General features: G+C 34.3%; 2 protein-coding genes across 5 annotated transcripts; one reads left to right on the top strand and one right to left on the bottom strand.

The window, feature by feature from the left end:
* The first annotated feature begins 293 nt into the window (after positions 1-293).
* LOC123924184 (ras-related protein RABA5a) lies at positions 294-5,739 on the top strand. Of its 3 annotated transcripts, none has more exons than XM_045976985.1 (5): positions 294-432; positions 2,708-2,787; positions 3,774-3,870; positions 4,191-4,619; positions 5,215-5,739. In XM_045976985.1, exons 4-5 carry the CDS (start codon positions 4,280-4,282, stop codon positions 5,562-5,564), a joined length of 690 nt encoding a protein of 229 aa, XP_045832941.1. In that variant the 5' UTR covers positions 294-432; positions 2,708-2,787; positions 3,774-3,870; positions 4,191-4,279; the 3' UTR covers positions 5,565-5,739. The 3 variants fall into 3 exon arrangements, with proteins under 3 accessions (XP_045832941.1, XP_045832956.1, XP_045832948.1); XM_045977000.1 differs by having other exon boundaries at positions 294-322; XM_045976992.1 differs by having other exon boundaries at positions 2,708-3,870.
* Positions 5,740-7,598: 1,859 nt separating this feature from the next.
* LOC123924136 (type II inositol polyphosphate 5-phosphatase 15) lies at positions 7,599-20,408 on the bottom strand. 2 transcript variants are annotated; one of them, XM_045976925.1, is made up of 12 exons: positions 19,432-20,408; positions 18,429-18,681; positions 15,929-16,721; positions 15,517-15,641; positions 15,135-15,219; positions 13,741-13,906; positions 13,599-13,639; positions 13,260-13,512; positions 12,616-12,739; positions 9,492-9,855; positions 8,152-8,524; positions 7,599-8,016 (listed from the first exon to the last, which is right to left on the bottom strand). In XM_045976925.1, exons 1-11 carry the CDS (start codon positions 20,192-20,194, stop codon positions 8,165-8,167), a joined length of 3,327 nt encoding a protein of 1,108 aa, XP_045832881.1. In that variant the 5' UTR covers positions 20,195-20,408; the 3' UTR covers positions 7,599-8,016; positions 8,152-8,164. The 2 variants fall into 2 exon arrangements, with proteins under 2 accessions (XP_045832881.1, XP_045832874.1); XM_045976918.1 differs by having other exon boundaries at positions 19,333-20,330.
* Positions 20,409-21,512: the final 1,104 nt, after the last annotated feature.

A 21,512-nucleotide genomic window follows, 5' to 3' on the forward strand; every position in this document is an offset into this window, starting at 1 on the left:
GTAAAATTAATTTACGAACATATTCATTAAACGCTTTTTTTGGTAAGGATCCATTAAACTCTTTTAAAATGAGTTTAAGATTATGCATTGTCGACGGAAATTAATTTAAAATTAACATCCAATAAGAATCATCTAATTTAATGAAAAATAAAAAGAGAATACGAATTGGACTCAAATAAGTTAATAATAAGTTTTTTTTTTTTTGTTTACGGTAAACTAAAAATCGAACCCAGAACCTATTATATACTACCCAAATCCACGCACCAAATTTAATAATAAGTTTCGAAGGAAACACGTTGAAATGACATGGAAGTATAGAACGGTAGATCCCTTCTCTCTCATCTCTTACTTTCTCTCTCTTAATTTGATTTGCTTCGTTCCCAAATTCTCAAACCCAATCTCTATATTCTTCTTCTTCTTCTTCGATCATAGGTATATAATAATCATTTTAATATTACTTCTGCTAACTTCATTTCTTTTTTTCCTCATTTTCGCTCTTCAATTTTACATTTATTATTATTATTATTATTATTGTTTTCTTCATCATCATTATCGAAATGTGTTCGTGTTTCATACCCCTAAATTTCATTCATTAATTTTCACTTTACATTGCAAACTTCTCTCAACTCGATTTTGCTTTTTTTTAATTCATTATTGTCTGTTATTATATTATTGTATAATTTAGTTCCCTAACTTATTTTGAGTAATAATAATGTGAATAAGTAAAGTAGTTGGATTGGTTGGTTTGGTTGATTTTATGTAACTGTTTGGGTGTAAATTCATAGTGTATGTATGTAACAATATTAACACATAGTATCGTATCTATGAACCACGAGTACTCCTAAAATGATGAAGTATTTGTACCAATATGTTGCCGGTATATATATGCCCATATTTGATTGGTTGATTCATGGTGGTGAATACGGGAAAAATGTGTGGGCGGTGGGAAAATAGCGAAAAATATTTTGATTTTTTATTGCATTTCAATTCTCTCTTGATTTTGATGAAATAGTAGAGACAATGGATAAAAAAGTAAATCACTGAAGCATGACAGTAGTAATTCATTTTTTTATATTTGTAAATTAATGTACTCGTGCCTTCATTTGTTTAAATTTGCTGTATTTCGTACTCGTACCTGTACCTATACTTATGCAGCATTGCATACTTCCTTATTCTGCCAAACAAACCGTTTTTTGTGTGTTGTTATGTATATGTGCTCTGGATGGAGACAATTTCAGTAGAAAGAGCACTGATTATAGCTTAGAGGTGAAAACCATACTGTAAGTCCGACAATTTGGGGATATAAGGTTAGCTTGGTGAGTGGCGTGAGGAGTTAAAGAGTGGAGTGATAAGGAGGTTGAGAGTTCGATCTGCACTCCCAACATAATACTGACAATTTAGGTATCTTGTGTCCATTGTACAAAATGACGAGGAGATAGTTAATGATATTTACTATGGGATTCAAGTAGAGTATATGCGATCATGAGATGAATGAATGCATCTAGTGTAACTTGTGACAGAAACAGTGTTGTCAAATATTGACCATGGCAGATATTGGTGACAGATTTTTGGAAAACCGATATGGCTATTTTTTAAACGATGAAAGTGCCACGGCGCCATATGTTGGATCTCTTCCATAGTCCACCATCGATAACATTGGATAGAAAGTATCAGGCCCCGTTTGGCCCTACTTATTTTCTACTTTTCTACTTCTCCTTAAAAGAAATAGAGAAATAGAAAATTATATATGACCCTATTTCTCCTTAGAAATAGAGAAATAAAGTGAAGAAGTAGAAAATAAGGAGAAGTTGGGTCAAACACAATTTTTTACCTCTACTACTTTTATGGAGAAGAAAAAAAGTAAAAAAAAAAATGTAGGGCCAAACAGACATTCAGGTTCAGATGCAAAATTTGCAATGTTATATTGGACTGAATATTCACAATAAAATGTCAACAACAGCGTATGCTAAGTGTTGTAGAGATAGAACATTATGATGAATGATTGGTCACACGAGGCAATGTAGGATTAGAAATGAAAGCATTAACGAGTAAGTTGGGGTAGCATCCGTTGTGGAAAACATGGTAAAGTCTTGTCTTTGGTTGTTTGATCATGTACCGAGAAGGCATATAGAAGCTTCAGTTAGGAGAGTAGACAAGATAGAGGATAGTTCAATAATTTGAGGTAGAGGGAGGTCACATTAGCCAAACCATTAAAAGAGGTTTGGATTTAAATGGTCTATTTTTTGATATGATTGTAATAAGATACTAGTGTCATTTGATCCACATAGCTGACCTTAATGAGAAGAAAGACTTCCTATTGCTATAGTCGTAATGTGCGTTTGTTTTGCTGGACATAAAATTTTCTTGTTCTTGATTCTGATAATATCTTCCGTAACTATGCCGCCGTCCTAAGTTTATTTGGCTATTTGATGTTAAAGATCTCTTCCTTGTCCAATTTCAAGCCCAAAGGGATTTCGTGTCCAGGGATTTGCCGGAAAGAAAACCGTTTGAGGTGCTTTACACCAGTATCGTAAACTTTTGCTACATGGATTACTGATAACATAGAAATCATCTTCGTTGAATCTTGATATCATCTTGCATTTGGTTATATATATGGGTCTACTTGATACTTCATATTTAATGCTTAAAGTTTTACCCTTTTTTATTTATTGGCAATAATGATTCAATACATTTTACATATTAACAGGGTTTGCTATTATAAAGACTGGGTAGAAGCGTAAGTTGGAGTTCAAGGGACCGAGGGAACAAGGAGAGAAGTTGTTTAAGGTATTTACATATTTTGATTGTACTGCCTGCAGAACTTTATAACTCACAAGTCACAGCTGTGTTCGTCAACAAATATTGTTGCACCCTTTAGAGATCTATAAAAATAACTGTCACAAATGATTTAGCACCCTTTAGAAATTCACCTCAAGAATTATAAAACTCACAAGTCACAGTTGTGTTTTCCAACAAATATTTTTCAGTGGTCACCTTACTCTGGACAATTTATTCATGCATAAATCTCATCAACAAGTTTAGTATTCGATACTTTTGTCTTTGTTATGCTAGGAGAATACATATCAATATATGCTTCTTTTTAAAAATATTTTGATCAAACCTTTTCGCCTTTCTTCCCCTTTTTTTCCTTCCCATATGCCAACTCCAATGTGGAAAGGCACACAAGGAACCCATAGGTGCTACTAAGTCATCCTGTAACATGTTATGGTGTTATCCGTATGACAAGGAGAAAATGGTAACACTGAAAGTAGTCGTATCTTTCTCATCCATAATATGATATATACTTTCATCACAAATAATTCAAAAAGGGCTCTAAATTTTGGTTTCATTCACCTGTCATAAATTATGGTACAGTTCAATTGTCATCAGGTGAGTCACATTTTGGCATTAAGGGATAATTTTGTCTATGATTTTGATATTGTAAGCTTAGTCATCCTCTATCCGCTTGTTAGTCGTGTTGCTAGATCTGTAGTTTATTGGTGACAATTGTAACAATTTATAGAAATGTATTTTCATGGCAGAATTATCTTTGAGTTGATTCTCACTAGCACAACATTCCTTTTTCTCCAGAAACAATATGGAAAATTAAATGGAATTATTTTACCATCAGGAATGCACACTAGCTTTAATAACACTCATAGAATAAACAGCTATAAACAGCACCTTTGCAAATGCTTCTTCTATTCCTCTTTCCCTTCTGCTTATAATACTTCAATTAACTAAGGTTGTATATTGAAAACTGATGCTTTTAGGTACCCTACAAAATTTTGGTTCATTCGGACTGAGGTCTGAATTTTGATGGTGGATGCAATTCTGTGCACTAGAAACAGTCAACTGTTGCTTCATAAGGTATATATCATATATATCGTAAGATTTTTAATGGAAATACAATGTCACTAATTTACTACGAAGAAAAGACACAAACGTGGACACTGGACACGACATGGACACTGACACGTCAACACCGATAATAATTTGAGAAAATGACATAATTTAGTGTAATCATAAGTGTCGGTGTCGGTGTCGGTGTCTGACACCAACGCGTGTCCGACACCAGGACATGGCTAATCTGAGGAGTGCTGTGCTTCATAGCTAATTTAGCTGTTTTGTTTTCCAGATTTCGTTCTTAGCTTTTGTTCCTTTGTTTCTGATCCTTGTTCACATCTTAGGTGACATTCTAGTATTGGAGAGCCAGAATCCATTATGAGTTTTTATTGTTGATTTGTATCTACGCACTGGCAACCCTTGGGACTCACAGATGGCTTTTAATAATGAAGAAGAGAATACTGAGGATTACCTGTTTAAAATTGTTTTAATCGGTGATTCAGCTGTTGGGAAATCAAATTTACTTGCTAGATTTGCTAGGGATGAATTTTATCCTAATTCAAAGTCAACTATAGGAGTAGAGTTCCAAACTCAAAAAATGGAAATTAACGGAAAGGAAGTTAAAGCGCAGATATGGGATACGGCTGGGCAAGAGAGGTTCAGAGCTGTTACGTCTGCATATTATAGAGGTGCAGTGGGAGCACTTCTGGTATATGACGTTAGCAGGCGCCAAACGTTTGATAGCATTGGTCGATGGCTTAATGAACTGCACAGTAAGAATTATAATTATGTTTGAATCCATCTTTCCCTTGAAATTTTTCTCGTTCTTGCTATGTTTGTGTCTTTGTCAGATAAATGATCAGGAAACTGTTAAAATCTCAATAAATTTGACATTGGTACAATATAGGAAAACATTTATGATAAAGAAATTTAATTGCCTTTCGGTACTTAAATTGTCCGTAATCTAAATGAACAAAGATTATAGTTTTTTATTCTTTTCCTCAAGGTGATTTTGTTTTGTAAATGCTGAATTGAAAATTTTCATTTTTCATTTTAGGTTCTTAAGCTACTTCACTAAGAGGATGTAGTTTTAGTTTGTCTTTTCCTCATTCGAACTTCTGCATTTTTATATGCTAGTCTTGTTATTCTTTGACATTTATGTATGTGCACACATACTCCTCCTTCCTGCCTTGTGATAGACTGGTTTAAATATTAATTAGCAATAGGCGAGTGTGGTTTTAGTCTGGCACATATTGATGATTATTTGCCGCCTTTTTTGCTTTGCTTAAAAAACATATACTCATATGTTGGTGGTTGTTTTGAATATGATGAAATGAGGAATAAGTGTACTGGTGTATTATTTAACAGCTCACTCTGATATGAACGTTGTCACAATACTTGTCGGGAACAAATCAGATCTTAAGGATGCAAGGGAGGTACCTATGACGGAAGGCAAGGCCTTAGCTGAGGCACAAGGTTTGTTCTTTATGGAGACATCAGCACTAGATTCATCAAATGTATCTGCTGCTTTCCAAACAGTTGTAAAAGAAATCTACAACATATTAAGCCGGAAGGTTATGATGTCTCAAGAGCTCAACAAACAGGATGCTTCCTCCATTGAAAATGGAAAGACTGTTGTTCTAACAGAAGGAGGGGAGGATCAACAAGCAGCAGCAGCAGCAGCAGCAGATGGGGAGCCAAAAAAGGGTTGTTGTTAGTATTAGGTTTGATATTATAGTGACTCCAAAACTCTGTTCTTAGTTATTATTATTCAACCAAACCTGAAAATGCAACTAGGTTATTCAGGATTGATCTTAATGTTTGCTGAAAGGAATTTTGGAGTAGAATTTGTCAATGCATTGCAAGCACAATCAATTGGTTTCAAAACAAAAACGTAGCTCTGCAGTTTCATTAATTGAACATCTGGAAAAAAAAAGTAAGTAGATAGTAAAGTTGGAGTAGTTGCTCAGAAAGAATGAGATGAGATGAGACGAGACGCCAAAATGTCCCAAAAATAATTTTTTATAATGCTCATACAATTATTTTTCTACAATATGAACAGAAAAAAAGACATTGTTGTGACACAATTATAATACAATGACACACACACATATTATAAACCAACTACAAAATTGATTAAAATCACAAAACAAATTATGTAAATCACTGACTTCTATAAAAGTTGTATCACAATTGCATACCATAAACAGCATATATCTACTGCATATTTGTGATAGTAGATGCATTAATTAATCAATTAACACAAGATAAAAGTAGGAAAAAGAGGGAATATATAGAAACATACATTGTCCCGGAAATCAACAGAAAACAAATTGGCCTTATAAATCACTAGACACAATTTCTATGAAGGAAGGTTGGAGAGTAAGTGATCGATCAACTAACTCATACACCATTGAAGGTTGAAAAAGATGAGATACAAATTACCTTGAAGATTTGATGTTATACATTGTTCCTTGAATTTTGGATGTATTTTGCTGGTTCTACATCCAAAACAATTTGTCAACCTAGCTAATAGTAGCCTATTGTGGCATACTTAATAGACTAACAGTGTCCTAATTGTGTTTATCATTATATTAGCTTTGAATTCCCGTTCTAATCATTTTTTAAAACATAGCACAACATATCCTACTTTATTAATGTTTACTATCATCCAAAAAATGTGGAAAATTGAAATTACTAAAGATATTTAAAATCAAGAATAATAAAAATTAAAAAAGGAAAATCCAACAATTAAACATCTTGAAGAAACAAAATGAGTTCTAATTTACAATTCATTTTCTAAACTCTTGGTTGGTAAGACATGCTTAATCTATCAACCAACTCAAAAACTAAAGTAAAATTTAGAAAAACTAGATTTATCTTTTTCAACAGGTTAGTGTAGCAGTTATGGCCTAATTACACACTCTCAAGTACCAGGACTACCAAGAAAATGCATCTAACCTTTTTTTTTCAACCGGTTTGTGTAGCAACTATGTCCTTTCAGAGAAATCATGTTATAATTTTTCTTTTAATCTGCAATCAATATGGTAAACAATATTAGTAAACATGATAAGTTGTTTAATATACAAAATTAAATCAGATTTGAAAGTACACACCCCCGGTTTACTGACTTTACTAAATCGAAATATCATGTAATAGATTTCTTACTTGACAAACATTTCTCTCAATGTAATAAAAAGAACACAAAATAAAAAAGAAATAATGAACTTAAAAGTGATCTTACAAAAATAGCAAATATATGCATACTTATTTAGTTATAGGCTCTGTTGTTGCCTCTTCAATTCTAAGTTCCCCAAAGAAGCAAAAGACATTCAATGCTCATGTCATGGTCATCAGTCTCATCCATATTCAAAATCAAGCTTTGTAAAGATTTGACTTTGTACCATTTGTTGGAATTCTCATTTCAGGTGTCTTAGTTATAAAGGCGTGTCTGTTATCGTTGATCGTTCATATTTGTGGAATTCTTTTGAGAAAGTATTATTTATGAAATAATTGGAAAATTGGTGAAAGATTAAATCACATGTAAGAAGCTGTCGGCTTTTATCTGAAAACCTATTATTTTGGTGGTGATCATCACAAGAGTGGAAGTTCAAGGTCAACATATCGAACACTCCCGTGATATATTGACCCTGAACTTCCATTCCCGCGATGAACTTCACAGAGTGAGGTTTCTTCAAGATCGCATTTATTTATGTTTCATCTTGCAATTATAATACAATGACACACACACATAATATAAATTCAGATTTTCTTAGTAATACCCATTGTCCTTTTATATGTATATTGTATTGATTCGATGGTCACAAAATATAATATGAAGTAGGAAGTCATTAATGAAATGGACTTCCATTATACAAAAATTCCAAGCAAGTAATGAGATGCTAGAAACTATGAAGTTCAAAAATATTTGTTTGAAGCAACCTTAGTTCAAAAAACAAACTCAACAATAGTAGCTTCATTTGCCCTAGCATGCCATTGAATTTTCCCTTTCAATTGTAGCTTGCGCTGTTTTGTATGTAGATATACATTTACAGGTTAAAATAAGCTCCTTTTGGAATAATTGGTTTTGTCAAAGCTACTTTTTGCCTTGCATTTGCTTTCACTGTACAGATCAATCAGCTCCATGATTCAACTTCAATCACAAGCTCCCTATGAAAAAAAAAGTCATTACCAAACATAATCAAGATGCTTATTATTGCATGCATAAACAGGAACTTTTGTCCCTTACGAGATCGTCAATCAAGTAATAGAATTAAAAAAATAGTTGCATGCACATGCACTCACCTTAATTACTGATTTAAGGGCTATGCAATTTATGTAGCTGGTCAACCACATCAAAGGAACTACTTAAACGTTGGAAATCAGATCGGTGAAGTACACTTCCTTGGACATGCCTGGAGCCATTTGATTGAGGGTCCGTGAGTTGGTTTTTCTTGGATGAATAACAGTGGTGAACACGGACTCTGTGATTTCTTGTCTGGATAGTATAATTCCCATGCACCTTAACAATCAAAATTGCTTCCTTGTCCCTGGAATCTTCGCACCAAGAGTTTTGTACAACACCATCAACAAACTCTTCAAGAGTCTGAAATTCCTCATGATGCACTGATACCTCAACAATGTGATCTGGTCTTATAATACCAGTTGCAGGACTTACCTGAATCATAAAATGTGCAGATAATTAGTAATTACCATATGGTGCTTTGCAAAGGAGATGCCTTTTCTAAAGCAAAACAAGTTTGGTATCCATACACTCAAAATTTGGAAACTAATTTGTAGTACTAAAACCCACTTGGGTTGGTGCATTGGTATTGGCTTGGGACCTGGGAGTGTGCTCCTCTTGAGGTCTGAGGTTCGATTCTCTCTGGTGCCAATTTGGGTGGGCTAATTTAGCTTCTTCAAAAAAAAAAATTTGTAGTACTAAATCCAATTGTTGGAACTAGTTTTTTTTAGTTCACAAGGATATAAATTGCAGACTGTACCATATGATGACATCTCGACTATGATGGCCATACAATTGTATGATGTTTTGATTGCTGATCAAATTGGTCGGCATACTCCTAAACAGGACTATAACAGTGAGCTGACCATAACTACAAATTGAAACTTCTATATTTCACATTTTATTCGTTGAATAATTCTATCTATCACATTGACTCCCTGAAAATGGATTTTTTTGAAAATATTTGTTCCAAATGTAACATTTTCTATGTGCACTCATCTACGTCAGAATTCTTATCTCCGCTACTCACTCGTCAATCATCAATGTTTAGAATGGAACTATGTAGGGCTTCCCTAACTTTCTACTTTTAATGTGTAGATCTCATCTTAATTTATTCTCAATTATTATGTAGTATAAATACCATAATGTATAACTTTTGAGCATTAGATGTACATTGGCGAGTTCTACCTTTGGGAGAACATTAACAAACATAAATTGTTACTTGCTAAATATATGTATCTATGTGTGTGTGCGCGTGAAGCAAATTGTGGCATGGCAGCTACCTTGCTGCTTTTTTGTCACTTTATAAAGTTAAGAAACAAAATACTAGAAACAAAAATGCTTCTGTAACTATAAACAATTAAGTATTTATAAAATAATATTTTTAAAGAAAGAATATTACCTCAAGCCACCTAGGCAAGCCAAAGGAACCTTTCAACTGATGGTTTGTTGCCTTCTTCTTATTCTCCATAACAGTAGACTCCCCTTCGCAAATTATTTCAAACAAAGCATTGTCTTCTGTACATTTATTAGTAATACGCAAAATTAATGTGTCCTGGTTTTGAAGAATTATGTTGTTTGTACTTATAATAGTTTCAGGAATCTTGTACAATTCTTTCAGAAGACATTTTATTTTCTCATTTGACTCGAGAATTTCTCCGAACTCCTGTCTCCGTATTGGTTCATCTACCCGAGCAATATCTGTAGAAAAGATGCAGCGCACAGGCTTGTGGTCACTATCTGTGACATCCATGCAGGCTTCGTACCTATTGAAGGTGTAACAACCCAACATTAATTAATAAGAAGTAATATTAATTAGTGGTGTGTATTGATATGGAATTAAGGAAAAGTGGTAAGCATAAGAGAAATTAATGGAATTAAAGACAACTAGTAAGTGAGAGGAAGAGCTGGAGTGGCACTCTTGTGAATATAAACAAAAGCAAGGATTATTAATCTGTGTACACCAAAGGACATATAGAACCTTAATGCCTAAACTCTCCCATTTCTTCCTCTCACCTTGCAGTAACCAAACTCTCCTTTCACTCCCTTCCCCCTCACGCTGACAACAACAACACCTAACATCACCCATTTTTCTCCAACCAAGTGTTTCTACACAAGATTAAGCAACCCACACCATGTTCATTCATTCAATTTTAAAGAACTTGACTTTATTCTCATCTCTCAATCTCTCACACGAATTCATCATCATCAACCAAAAAATCCCAATCTTTCACCTAATTGGATTTAAGTTCTTGCATGTACAAACCTATACTTCAAATCATCAATTGGAGCTAAGGTAAGCCACCAAACACCTTTTCTTGTTTTCATTAAGATTCAAGTTCAAATTCAGCAAGTGGGTTGTGTTGTGTTGCATGTGAGTTTTGATGGAATCAAGGGCTGTTGAGTACCAATTGGAAGATTAGAACCAAGGTGTAGATGCTTGAAGGCTAAGGAAGCAAGAAATAAGGAGAATTGAATGATATAGCAAAAAGGTTTATGCATAAAAGGCGAGAAGCTTAGAGTATTCATTACTGAGTTCATCTTCAATTCAAGGTGGGTTTGTTTAACTAGAGACATGGCAACCATAAGTTCAAAGCATAGGAATTTATAATTACTATGTTAGAAAAATTGATGAATTAGCTTAGCTTAGAAATGATATCATTTGAAATGCTTGAGTATTTCCCTTCCCCGTGCTCAAATGTGCCGTGTTAAGAGTTGTTTTAAGAACTTAATTAAAAAATATGTTGTTTTAAGGCCCGGATGAATCCCGGCTCGTACGGCAAAGGTCCTTTGATTATTAAACATTTTCACACACCATTTCAACATCAATTTTAGGATGGTTTAATGATAGTTTAGAGCTTATGACTTGTGCGAGTTTTCCGTATATTTAGACACGTTAACGCCATATTCGATTGTGGTATTATATTGTGGTAATAATTTTTTATTTTTTTGGGGAGATTGTGGTAATAATTTAGAGTTGAATGATTTCATAACAATTTACTTACTATTGAACTCTAAGCAATTAGCACAATGTATATAAAACCTTCAGTCGTCTACTGTGAGTTACCGTGTAAAGATGCATGAGAACATAAGCTATATTAGTTCCCCGGGATTGGTTGTTAACTAAGAACGTTATAATTAATATAGCTGATTAAGTAGTGGTTGGTCCCGAACCACAGATTATGTAGCCTTGGGCTATGAGACTAGCATATGCTAGGAGAGATTGTACACTTTTAGTGAGAATCAGTTTAGTTAAATTGTGAGCTGAGGTGGTTCTCTGATCTACATTTAATATCAGGGACCATAGCACGGCCTTCGAGAACCGCTCACCTCGAAGTGGCTGTGAGTTGTAAAAACAACCAAGATAAGTTTGTGTGATACACCTATTTATATTATGCTATTCTTTAATGAATATGAGTTACTAGTGATCAACTATTTGCAGGACCCTGGTGTTAGTACACCAAGTGGAGGGTAGTAAGAAACTCACTGAGGCTTAGTAGTCTCACCCCACGATTATTTGATTATAGGTAACAGGTTGTTCGTTCAAGAAGTTAAGGATTGGACGAATCAGCGAGGCTAATGGAAGTCTGTTCGATGTTTAGCTGTTTCCAGCTTAAGAAACTCTTGTATAGGATAATGCCACGTATACATGTATTTATCAGTTATCTTGGCTCTGATGTAAAGTTTGTAACAGTTACATTATGACAGTTTATTCAGTTTAATTAAATCATGTATATTTGGTATTTCCTTCAGACTACCTTGTGTAAAAGATTAGTTTTATTTCCGCAATTTTAATGTTTCCCGATTCAGTTATGTGTGCTCCTATTGATATTCTAGATAAATCAATATGGGGTGTTATAGAAGGTAAGATGGTATGAATCAAAACAAAAGTTGGTACAAAAAGATGGTGCTTTCGCTCATGTTCGCTGAAATATTTTAGATAGTAATGCTACACAACCAGTAAAGGTTAAAATATATTTTAGCACTATATAAGACACTCATTTTCAATTGGATCACTAAATGTAAAAAGTTTTTCAATTTAGCCCCTATTTGTAATGTACAGTCATTTTCAATGTTGTCCTTAGCATCTATTGCCGCTTTGAAAATGTTACATTGACATGGGAGTTTTTGTGATGTCTAGGGTCAAGGTCGAATAGTGATGCATATCAGGACTAAATTTATTTATTTTTTATATAGGGGCCAATTTGAAAAAGTGTCACATATAGGGACCATAAATATATTTTACCCACAAGACAACTTGTCATGATGATGGGAACTTGTTCTAGAAATGTAAAGTTGCCAGTTTTAGAACTCTGTAATTCAATTGTGAATTGTTTCATAATTCTTATAATAAAGTTTCATGTCAATCCTCTGATATCAATAGAGGGGTCAGAAATCAGAACAGCATAATGAGTTAAGCAGATCATGCCAAGTAAAATGAGACTTAAATATGCACAAAGTCCTAATGGTAGAGTATTTTGATCTGTATACACAAATGCAATAAACATATAAACTAGAGCACTTACTGCAATATTGAAGAGACAACAGGGTACTCCAAACTGCATTCAGCACCCAGAGAAGAGCGACTATCACGATACAAAATTCTGTCACACCAGGCAGGAATGCGTTTCTTTTCACCAGAATCATACCCTTCAAAAAAACATTTCGTACAAATCCAATGTCATGCCCATATTAGAAACTCTAAAGCAGTTCTGATGACAGAGAATTCAAATATAAACAGCAGTTATTGTGGCTTAAAATGGTCTTTTCGCCTTTCAATTTATAATTATAAACAGCAATTAAATCCTATTATTCAGAGTCTCTGCTATTTTTTCTTCCCCTTCCCCTTCCCAGCCCTACAGTTTCAGCAATTGATATAATGGAACCCATGAAGAGAACAGCAAAAATCATTATGAAGTGTGGCTGGGATTTGTCGTTTCATAAAATTATGCTTCTCTCGTTCTTTGTTATATCGTAGGATGCATCCTGTGCATGTTATTGGAGCTGCATGATTTGCAGAAATGCTCTATTTGCCATAAATAGAGAAGAAATGCAACAGCCACGTTTTACGCTAGACTCTAATTTCTTTTTCACTTTTTGATGATAAAGTTTCCCTTCTAGTTCAGTTTTCAGAGACTATTTGTGTGTGTGTGTGTGTTGGGGTACCAACCTGCCAAACCAGCTTGGTGTCGTTCAAACTTGTATGTGGGAGGAAAGGTTATTATTGCTTCACGCATTCCTTGGAAGGCATTGCCAGCTTCCATTTCTGCTCGAAGTTGGTCCCTTTCTCTAAGCCAATCAAAGCATCTTTGAGAAACAAAATCTCTTGCTTCATCATACGAAATGTCATCAAGTCGATAATTAAAATCACCAAGAAATACAATCATGTCTGACTCAGATAACTCAGGCATCCCTTCTGCAGACTGGAAACCAATCTCAAGAATTAGTGCTTCATTCAACTATTTGAGTGCATAACTTAAAAAGAATAAAGTGCACAACATGTACATACATTTGCACCACGAAACATTGAAAAAGAAGATGAAGTTCCAACTGCAACATAAAGGACCAATGGCAAGCCAGATCTATAAACATGTCAAGATAAATACATGGATAAGGCAAGTGAGAAACAGTAATAGGCAAAGGCAAGGTACCAGGTGTTGCATTTAAAAGGTTTGTTGGCCGGCTGAAGGACATTGTCCGGTATACATGATCAAAATCTGAATTGCGACGACCAACTGCATCTAAATGTGCAGCAAAGTGACAATTAATAAAGCACATAATCCGACCATACACTCTAACCCTCAAACCAACAGCTCCCTGGTGAGACAGGCAATTCAGAAATAAATGGTCAGAATAACAAAAGATGGCAAAAAAAGATGAATACCTTTGAAATAAAATATACTTTTCTGAAAAGCAGATTATTAGGGACTAAAAGTAAAAACACTCTATTTTTGTTAAATGTATGGACTAAAAATTAAAAAAGTTGTTATAGGGACCAAAGTCATATTTGATAAATTTTATATGGACAAAAAACACATCTAACCCTTTTTCTGAAAACACAGAAAAAATTGCCAAATGTCTCAGTTTCTCTCTTACAGGTTTCTGTCATTCCTCTTCCAATACTTTTTTGATTATGTTCAGCTTTTCATAGTTCTATTATTAATATTATATTTTTTTTATTTGAACGAAATAGAATCCATGGTTCAATATGGCACAGCTGACATGCCATGTGCCACGGTATTTTCTGGAGTTGCTGCCATTGGCCACCGTATGTCGTTGAAAATAAAATAGTATAGATCATTGCTGAACAGGGATTTCCAATATTTGGAGCAAGCAAAATAATACCAAGTACACAGGAGCATATCATGTCATAACTGAGATATCTCACGAGTTGTGACTGAAGAAGTAATATGTTAGATCAATTATTAATAAGCAATATGAAAGAAGAACTAGGAGGGTTGGGTTTGTTTCTTAATTGTTAGAAGTTATGGCAGCTATATTTAAATTATGGCAGTCATTTTTATGTAATTAGAATAAATAGAGAAGTTGCTGAAAAGAATAGGAGATGGTTATTTGATTGGAAATTGGGAGGGAGAGACCAGGCTATTGAATTCTTGGAAGGGAGCGACCCAAGACTCGCAAATTTCTTGGGAACCCATTGTAATATTACTATTCTATAATCAATAAAAGTTATTTCTATTATATTTATATGTTTTGGTCTATCATAAATTAAAAATATACATATAGGATCTATTAGTCTTCTCACAGATATAGGAAGTATTATGTACTACCGATATCTGTGAGAAGACTAATAGATCCTATATGTGACTCAAAGTTTTATGTTGCATGAAATTCAAGCCAAGGCCTTCAACTAACATCATACTGAATTCCAATAAGTAGATACAAGTAGAGAGAACCCGTGAAGTTTTTATGGGTATCTGATATTTTACTAGCAGACCTATCTGATATCCTTTATTAACGAAAACCAAGAAGCCAAACTAGCAATCTAGCATGCCAAGCAAAGCAGCAGAGCAAACACACCTACCTTATTTCCAATAGCACGTCCAAAACCACATGGAACTGCTGCCGCATCAACATCCCCAACATGAACTCTAATGTTCGTTTTAACCCTGAAGAATACAAAACCAACTACTATCAATGAGCAGACAAGGAAGAATTTAGAAAACAATGATATAAGTTCATTTCAGGATACAATAAGAGCCCAACCTTTAATGATCCATCCATATATTTCAAACCAAAATAGAATTTATAACAAGGAAAGCAGAAAAACAAAACCTGACATCTTGTACCCAACTAACTTAAAAAACCAATATATTTTCATACTATAACAAACAAAGGGTATTATTTCTGATATATTAATGGATTCACCAGCTCACGTATATTCCTTCCTTCTCATAGTTACTCACCACACAGCAATGACCAATCCTGCAAGTTGCCTGGATCCAATACGTTCAAATGTTGAACCTTCATCCAATGTTTTGTCTATCATATCCAGCCACCATTGCCCAGCAGAACTACCCTCCAGTCCTACCTATATGCTTGTTAGGGAGACATGTTAGGGAGGGTTATGCACAAAAATGGTTAGGCAAAGCTATTAGTTATATTGTGTGCAAGATACATAACAGGTGAGAGCATGCTCTCATGAGAGAAATTAATCTGATCATCCATGAATTGTTACATGAACAGAGATTAATACCTCTCACTTATCATGCTTTAACAAATATGTTTTGCTTCAAAGTAATGCAGTTGTTGTTAATGATACTAATATAGATGTGATGTACCAACTTTCTAGTATTTTTACATAAAACAATAACTTACAGTTTCTTTAGCTGCAGACATTGCAAGAAATCCAGCCCCCATTTCAACCTCTTGCAACCCAACAACAACAAGGCCAACATCTGAGGCCACAGAACCTAGCCATGAAGTAAGGGAATCTTGAGATGCTTTTCCTTGTCCAACATTCCAAGTGCCACTCAATATTTTTATGTTTTCTATTTTAGTATATAAAAATTCTTTGCCACCCAATTCTGAATGCAAAATGCTATCAAGAGGTCCTGGAGAGGTGATGTTCCATCCTCGTATGCCCCCGTGGTTACCCAAAGCAAATACATAGCCAACTCCAACTGTCAATTTTACAATTGGACAGCTATGAGCCACCCAACCCCCAATCAGATTACCCTTGAGGTCCAATACCTGGACAATACCAGACACGTAACCTACCCAAATTTGCATGCCATAAGTACAAAAACATTGAACACCAAATGAGTGGTAAAGAAAATCCTGTATGCGATTGCCATTTCCATCCCATTGCACTACCAAGCCACTTGAATACCCTGTCCAAATCATTCCATCAATTGTTACTACAAGTGCTTCAGTTCTTCGATTATCATCCCCAAAGCCTCCCTTTGCTGCAACTCGACGAACAGCATCTGCTGCCCCCATGATGGCATTACGTGAGCGCTGAAGGAACCCAATGGAACTTTGTGCTTTGTCTTTCCTAGAACTTGAAACAAGCTCAACTGGAAAGTCTTGTATTGAGGACAAGTCCGATCGATTCTCCATCTGGCCATCTGAATTGAAAACTTTCAGTAACTCTCTTGTACGGGCATCCCTGTACATTAATAAGCACTAGCTTATATTAAATTGACAGGTTGGAAAATACACTCACATGATGGGCAGTATCTAAGCACCAAGTCGTGCAGATAGAGAGAGACTAAGGATCAAATTACAATGAGGTCTCAGTCTATTTGATTTATTTATACATATCATGTACATAGGTTACCACCAGGAGAGCATGCATCAGAATAAAAATGGACACAGAATTCAGGATGTAGAACCACATAAAAATGTAATGTACTTGCAAATATCTAACATCATCGTTCTTACATGTGCTTATTTTCTAAGGATTCATATCATAGAATAAATATACAGTTATTAGCAAGAAGCAAGCTAGACCCTAGGAAATAACTAATTTGGCATACATATTGACACCAAGTGTATATATTAGACACTAACACTACCTAATAATTTGTTTATAGATTGCAGATTTAATCAATCCAACCATTTAATCATAAGATATTATCTTCATGTTTACATATATAAAATTTTAGATGATTTAGAAAGCTACTAAAGGACATCAGTATGTCAATATTTCCACTTGGTGTATGTGGTCAAATCATGAGTATGTCTATGTCATTGTGGCTGCTCTACTAAACTTTAATCAACAAGCATCAAAACAATATCACCTAAAGAAAATTTTATTTCAGATACTAGATTAAGGAACAACCGTAAGCTTTTAGATGGATGCTGAAGAATCACAACTCCAGCACACGTCTCACACAAAAACTCGTGTGCTTGAACTGTAGACAATGTATAATTACCCACTTTCCCTTGAGCTAATGTTTGCGTTTATTATGAAAGACAGTGCCATCAATGATCAAATTACATAACATTTTGCTTTGTCTTAGAGGTTACTCTTTAGGATCAAACTTAGATACTGTGCTTAACTAATAACTAATACCACCTACAAAATATACACCAAATTAGGATGAAGCAATTTAGGTAGTTACTTTGATTTTATAGTGTAAAGCAGCAGGAATAGTACCTAGAATAATGCACCTAAGTTTTTGCATTTCTTTATTGAGTCATAAGATCAAACTCAAAATAATGAACCCCTTGACTTACTCACGGTTTATTAAGTCAAGAATTGGTTATTCATTAACCATCCTTTGAATATATATTTTTTTGGATAGGCAAATCTTAGTAATTAGTTATGTTAGTATTTTCTCCTTCACTAGGGTCTGGACCAGGTCCTCTAATTCTAACCCTTAGCTCAAACCAGTTGAAATACCCAACCCCCCCTTCTTTGAATATTGTTGATTTGAAATTATCCCAAAATAATTTGTGTGAGAGTGTATTTTAAGGCAATCTCCTAGCAAGACCCTTTTTTAAATTGACTTAAACATGATTTTAGTTTCTAAAATTATGACTTTAGAAAAAATAATCCCTATTTGAATTTTATTCATTTTTAGTTTCTACACTTAACAAAAATAGTTTAAATGTATCCCCTAAAAGCATATTATATCTTTTTGTCAAATGTAGGGGATAAAAATAGAACACATTTAACAATTCTTTTTTGGTTACAAGAGAGAAACACATTTAACAATTCTAAAATAATATAATGTATATATGTGACAACTAGATATGAAAAATTATGAATTCCAATTATATCTCAAACCCTAGATATAAAAGAATCGGCCATGCTAATATTCATATGATACTAACACCAACGGAGGCTATTGTAGGAAATTAATCTCACCATAAAGCATATGAAAAATAACCCGCACTCCACACCTTTGCCTTTGAATTATCTGATACTAAGTACTTTACATCTGAAGTTAACATGTTATTGTAGCCATTTGTAGATAACTGGCTCCTCAAGTCAACATAGGACCTCTCCATATATATGACAGCCATGTGCCTTTCCTCCTCTGTCAGGTGAATAGATTTTTCAACAGTCTCCCAAGGCCATATTTTTATAACACCTCCTTCAGAACCCGACCACAGATCCCCTAGATCAAGTCAAGAAAAAAAAAAATGTATCACATTCACAACAAACATGTAAAGTAAGTTAGGATAAGCTTCTCAAGAATCATTAATAAAAAAAAAATCAAAATAAATTTGCAATAACAGTTAATCTTTCAATTAATGAGTTGAAATTATCTCCTTCATCACAAGTTTACCAGAAACTCTCTTGTTTAACTTTAACCCCTCCATAAACATCTATAAGCTTATATGTACTTTTCTTCATCAGTAAAATACCCTAAACTATGTAGCACCAACACTTCTAATTTAAGGTGTGCTCGGTGTCCAACATGTGTCAGTGTCCGACACCGACACATATGATTACATTCAATTATGTCATTTTCTCAAATTGTTATTAGTGTCAACGTGTCAATGTCAGTGTTGTGTGCGGTGTATGTGCTTCATAGACCATAAAGTTATTCTAATGAAGAAAGAAACTAATCCAAAGTTGCTTATCTAGAAAAATGAAAAGAAACAAATCCAAATTGGACCTAAATCAAACAACTACACATACTATTATTAGCAACCAACCTATTCCTAGAAACCTCCATGGCAATTACAAGTAACAATTCTAATAAACTAACATTAGCTTGCTTACTAGTGTAATTACTATTCAAAACACATAAACAAAACCTTACTTAGAGAGCTGGTATATATTTGGTAAAAACGAATAAAATTTTCCAATCCAAACAAGCATCTGCATAACAACAAACAAAGAATAAAGAATGAAAAATAACCATAAGAAGTGATTGTAAGAGAAAGAACAGGTCCACGATGAGCATGCCAAGATAATCTTTCCTTGAAATGATTACTCCATTTGTTATTATCATTCAAATTCTGATAATCCATATTCCAACACCTAATCTTCCCGTCTTTATGTCCACTCCAAACCAACCTATTCCCTTCATCCGCAACCAAACAAAGCGCCGGCGAAGTCCAAACCGATTCACGAAACGGCGCACTCTCTTCATCGCCACTTCTAACAACACCTTCTCCTCCAACACCATACCACGACGCGTATAGATCTGTAAAGTTCCAGAATCGGAGTCCGATTTCAGTAGCCGCCCAAAGTTGCGACTCAGTCGCAACAATGTTCCTCAAAAACCGTCCAATCTGAGTCTCACGTAACGGATGAGGTCTCAATTCAAGACAGGGAGGTCGCGACGGATGAACCGCGGCACGTACAGGTGGTTTGAAGATTCCGGTACCGCCTCCTTTAGCGATGAATTCAGGTAAAGAAGTTTGACCGGAAATTGAGGTACGGCGGAGGTCGTGGTGGTCGGCGATCGTTAATTTACGGTCGAGGAATTGGAGCATGCAGTCGAGACGACGGTTGGTGGATTGAATTGAATTGGAAGATGAAACGTCGTCGTCGTCGGAAGAGAAAGATGAAGAGCGAGAGTATAAGAAAGTAGTGCGTTGAGGAGTAGTGTGTGAGAGTGGAGAAGATGAAGAAACGGCGTCGTTTTGATGAAGTGATGATGATGATGATGGATCCATTGTTATGCGGAGAGAATATAGGGACTTTGGATTTTCAGAAGTATGATTGAATTACTATCATTGATTGAGAGAATTTGTAGTGTGGGAATTGAGAATTGAAAATGAAAGCGTTTGGACAAAACTGTATATTGCAGCTGAAAAAACATGCTTGAAAAATGAACCACGCTGGCACCCTTTATTTTATTTTATTTTTGGATACAACACCCTTTGTTTTACTAGATAAGATGATTTAATTAATTAAATATTTTTAAAGTTAGGTCATAAATGGAATGTACTACTTAACATTTTAATCCAACGATCGATTTTGTAAAATTTGAATTCGTCATAATAATATGGACAACTTGTGCATCATGGAACATCATGGAAGGTTAGAATTGGCCACATATATATATAATGTTTCAAGTTGAAATGCATATTAAATTTAATTTATATATTCATTTTTTTTCTTTCTTTCTTTCTCTCTTGCATAATTTTTTTTTTCTCTTTTAGACTGGTTTCTTTTTCAGGTCAATTAATAAATTTTGGGTTACAAAAATAAGAGAAGTCGGACAAAAAGAATAGAAGATGATTCAAATCCTTCATTTATTTATCTTTTATTTATTGTTCATTTGAGTTTTAATAATATTTCATTTATATATATTTTTCTTATAAATAAATAAATAGATGGTAAATAAAGAGCATATAAAAGTCAACAAAACACATATTCTTGCTTATAAAAAAACGCATATTCTTCCTATCTTCTCTTCTTGTTTATCTTTTAAAGAGGGGTGATTTAGGGTCATTTTGATCCAAAATCACCACTCTTAATCGTTTTATATTTGTTTTTATTTAAATAAGTGAAATGTCACATAGATTAGAGTTTTCTTGTTTTATTTTGTGATTTCTTTGCCTCAGTGTGTCTCGTCTTCGTGCGGTGTTTGTTTGATCTCTGTCTTCGTGCAGTGCTTGTTTGCTTTTCTGTTTTTTGCGGCATTCATTTGGTTCAGATTGACAGATCAACTTGAATCATACTGATTCAACACAGATTCATCCTTTACGTTTTTAGCGACATTAAATTTATGTTTGTATCTGATGTATCAATCAATTTGAATGAATGAATATTTTATTTTAGTAAAAAAAATAAAGAGCATATAAATCGAACACACCCAAACTCATGTAAGCACAATGAGAGAACAATAAACAGGTCCAACTTGCAACCAACCAAAACTAGTATTACTTGTTGACCACAAAAGGGATCATCCTTACAACACACGCAACGCAAGACATGCATGTATGTATTGTCTAAATCAATTAGGTAGTTATATTTTATACAAATAAA

The sequence above is a fragment of the Trifolium pratense genome, linkage group LG1 (genome assembly GCF_020283565.1).
Source record: "Trifolium pratense cultivar HEN17-A07 linkage group LG1, ARS_RC_1.1, whole genome shotgun sequence".
NCBI lineage: Eukaryota > Viridiplantae > Streptophyta > Magnoliopsida > Fabales > Fabaceae > Trifolium > Trifolium pratense.

Excerpts from the sequence above, each read along its gene's own strand:
- LOC123924136 (XM_045976918.1), bottom strand. The coding sequence starts at position 20,194 with ATGGATCCATCATCATCATCATCACTTCATCAAAACGACGCCGTTTCT. Across the intron at positions 13,513-13,598 it reads CAATGTTTCGTGGTGCAAAT|TCTGCAGAAGGGATGCCTGA; the intron begins GTATGTACATGT and ends ATTGGTTTCCAG. Across the intron at positions 12,740-13,259 it reads ACACCAAGCTGGTTTGGCAG|GGTATGATTCTGGTGAAAAG; the intron begins GTTGGTACCCCA and ends GTTTTTTTGAAG.
- LOC123924184 (XM_045976992.1), top strand. The coding sequence starts at position 4,280 with ATGGCTTTTAATAATGAAGAAGAGAATACTGAGGATTACCTGTTTAAA. Across the intron at positions 4,620-5,214 it reads ATGGCTTAATGAACTGCACA|CTCACTCTGATATGAACGTT; the intron begins GTAAGAATTATA and ends ATTATTTAACAG.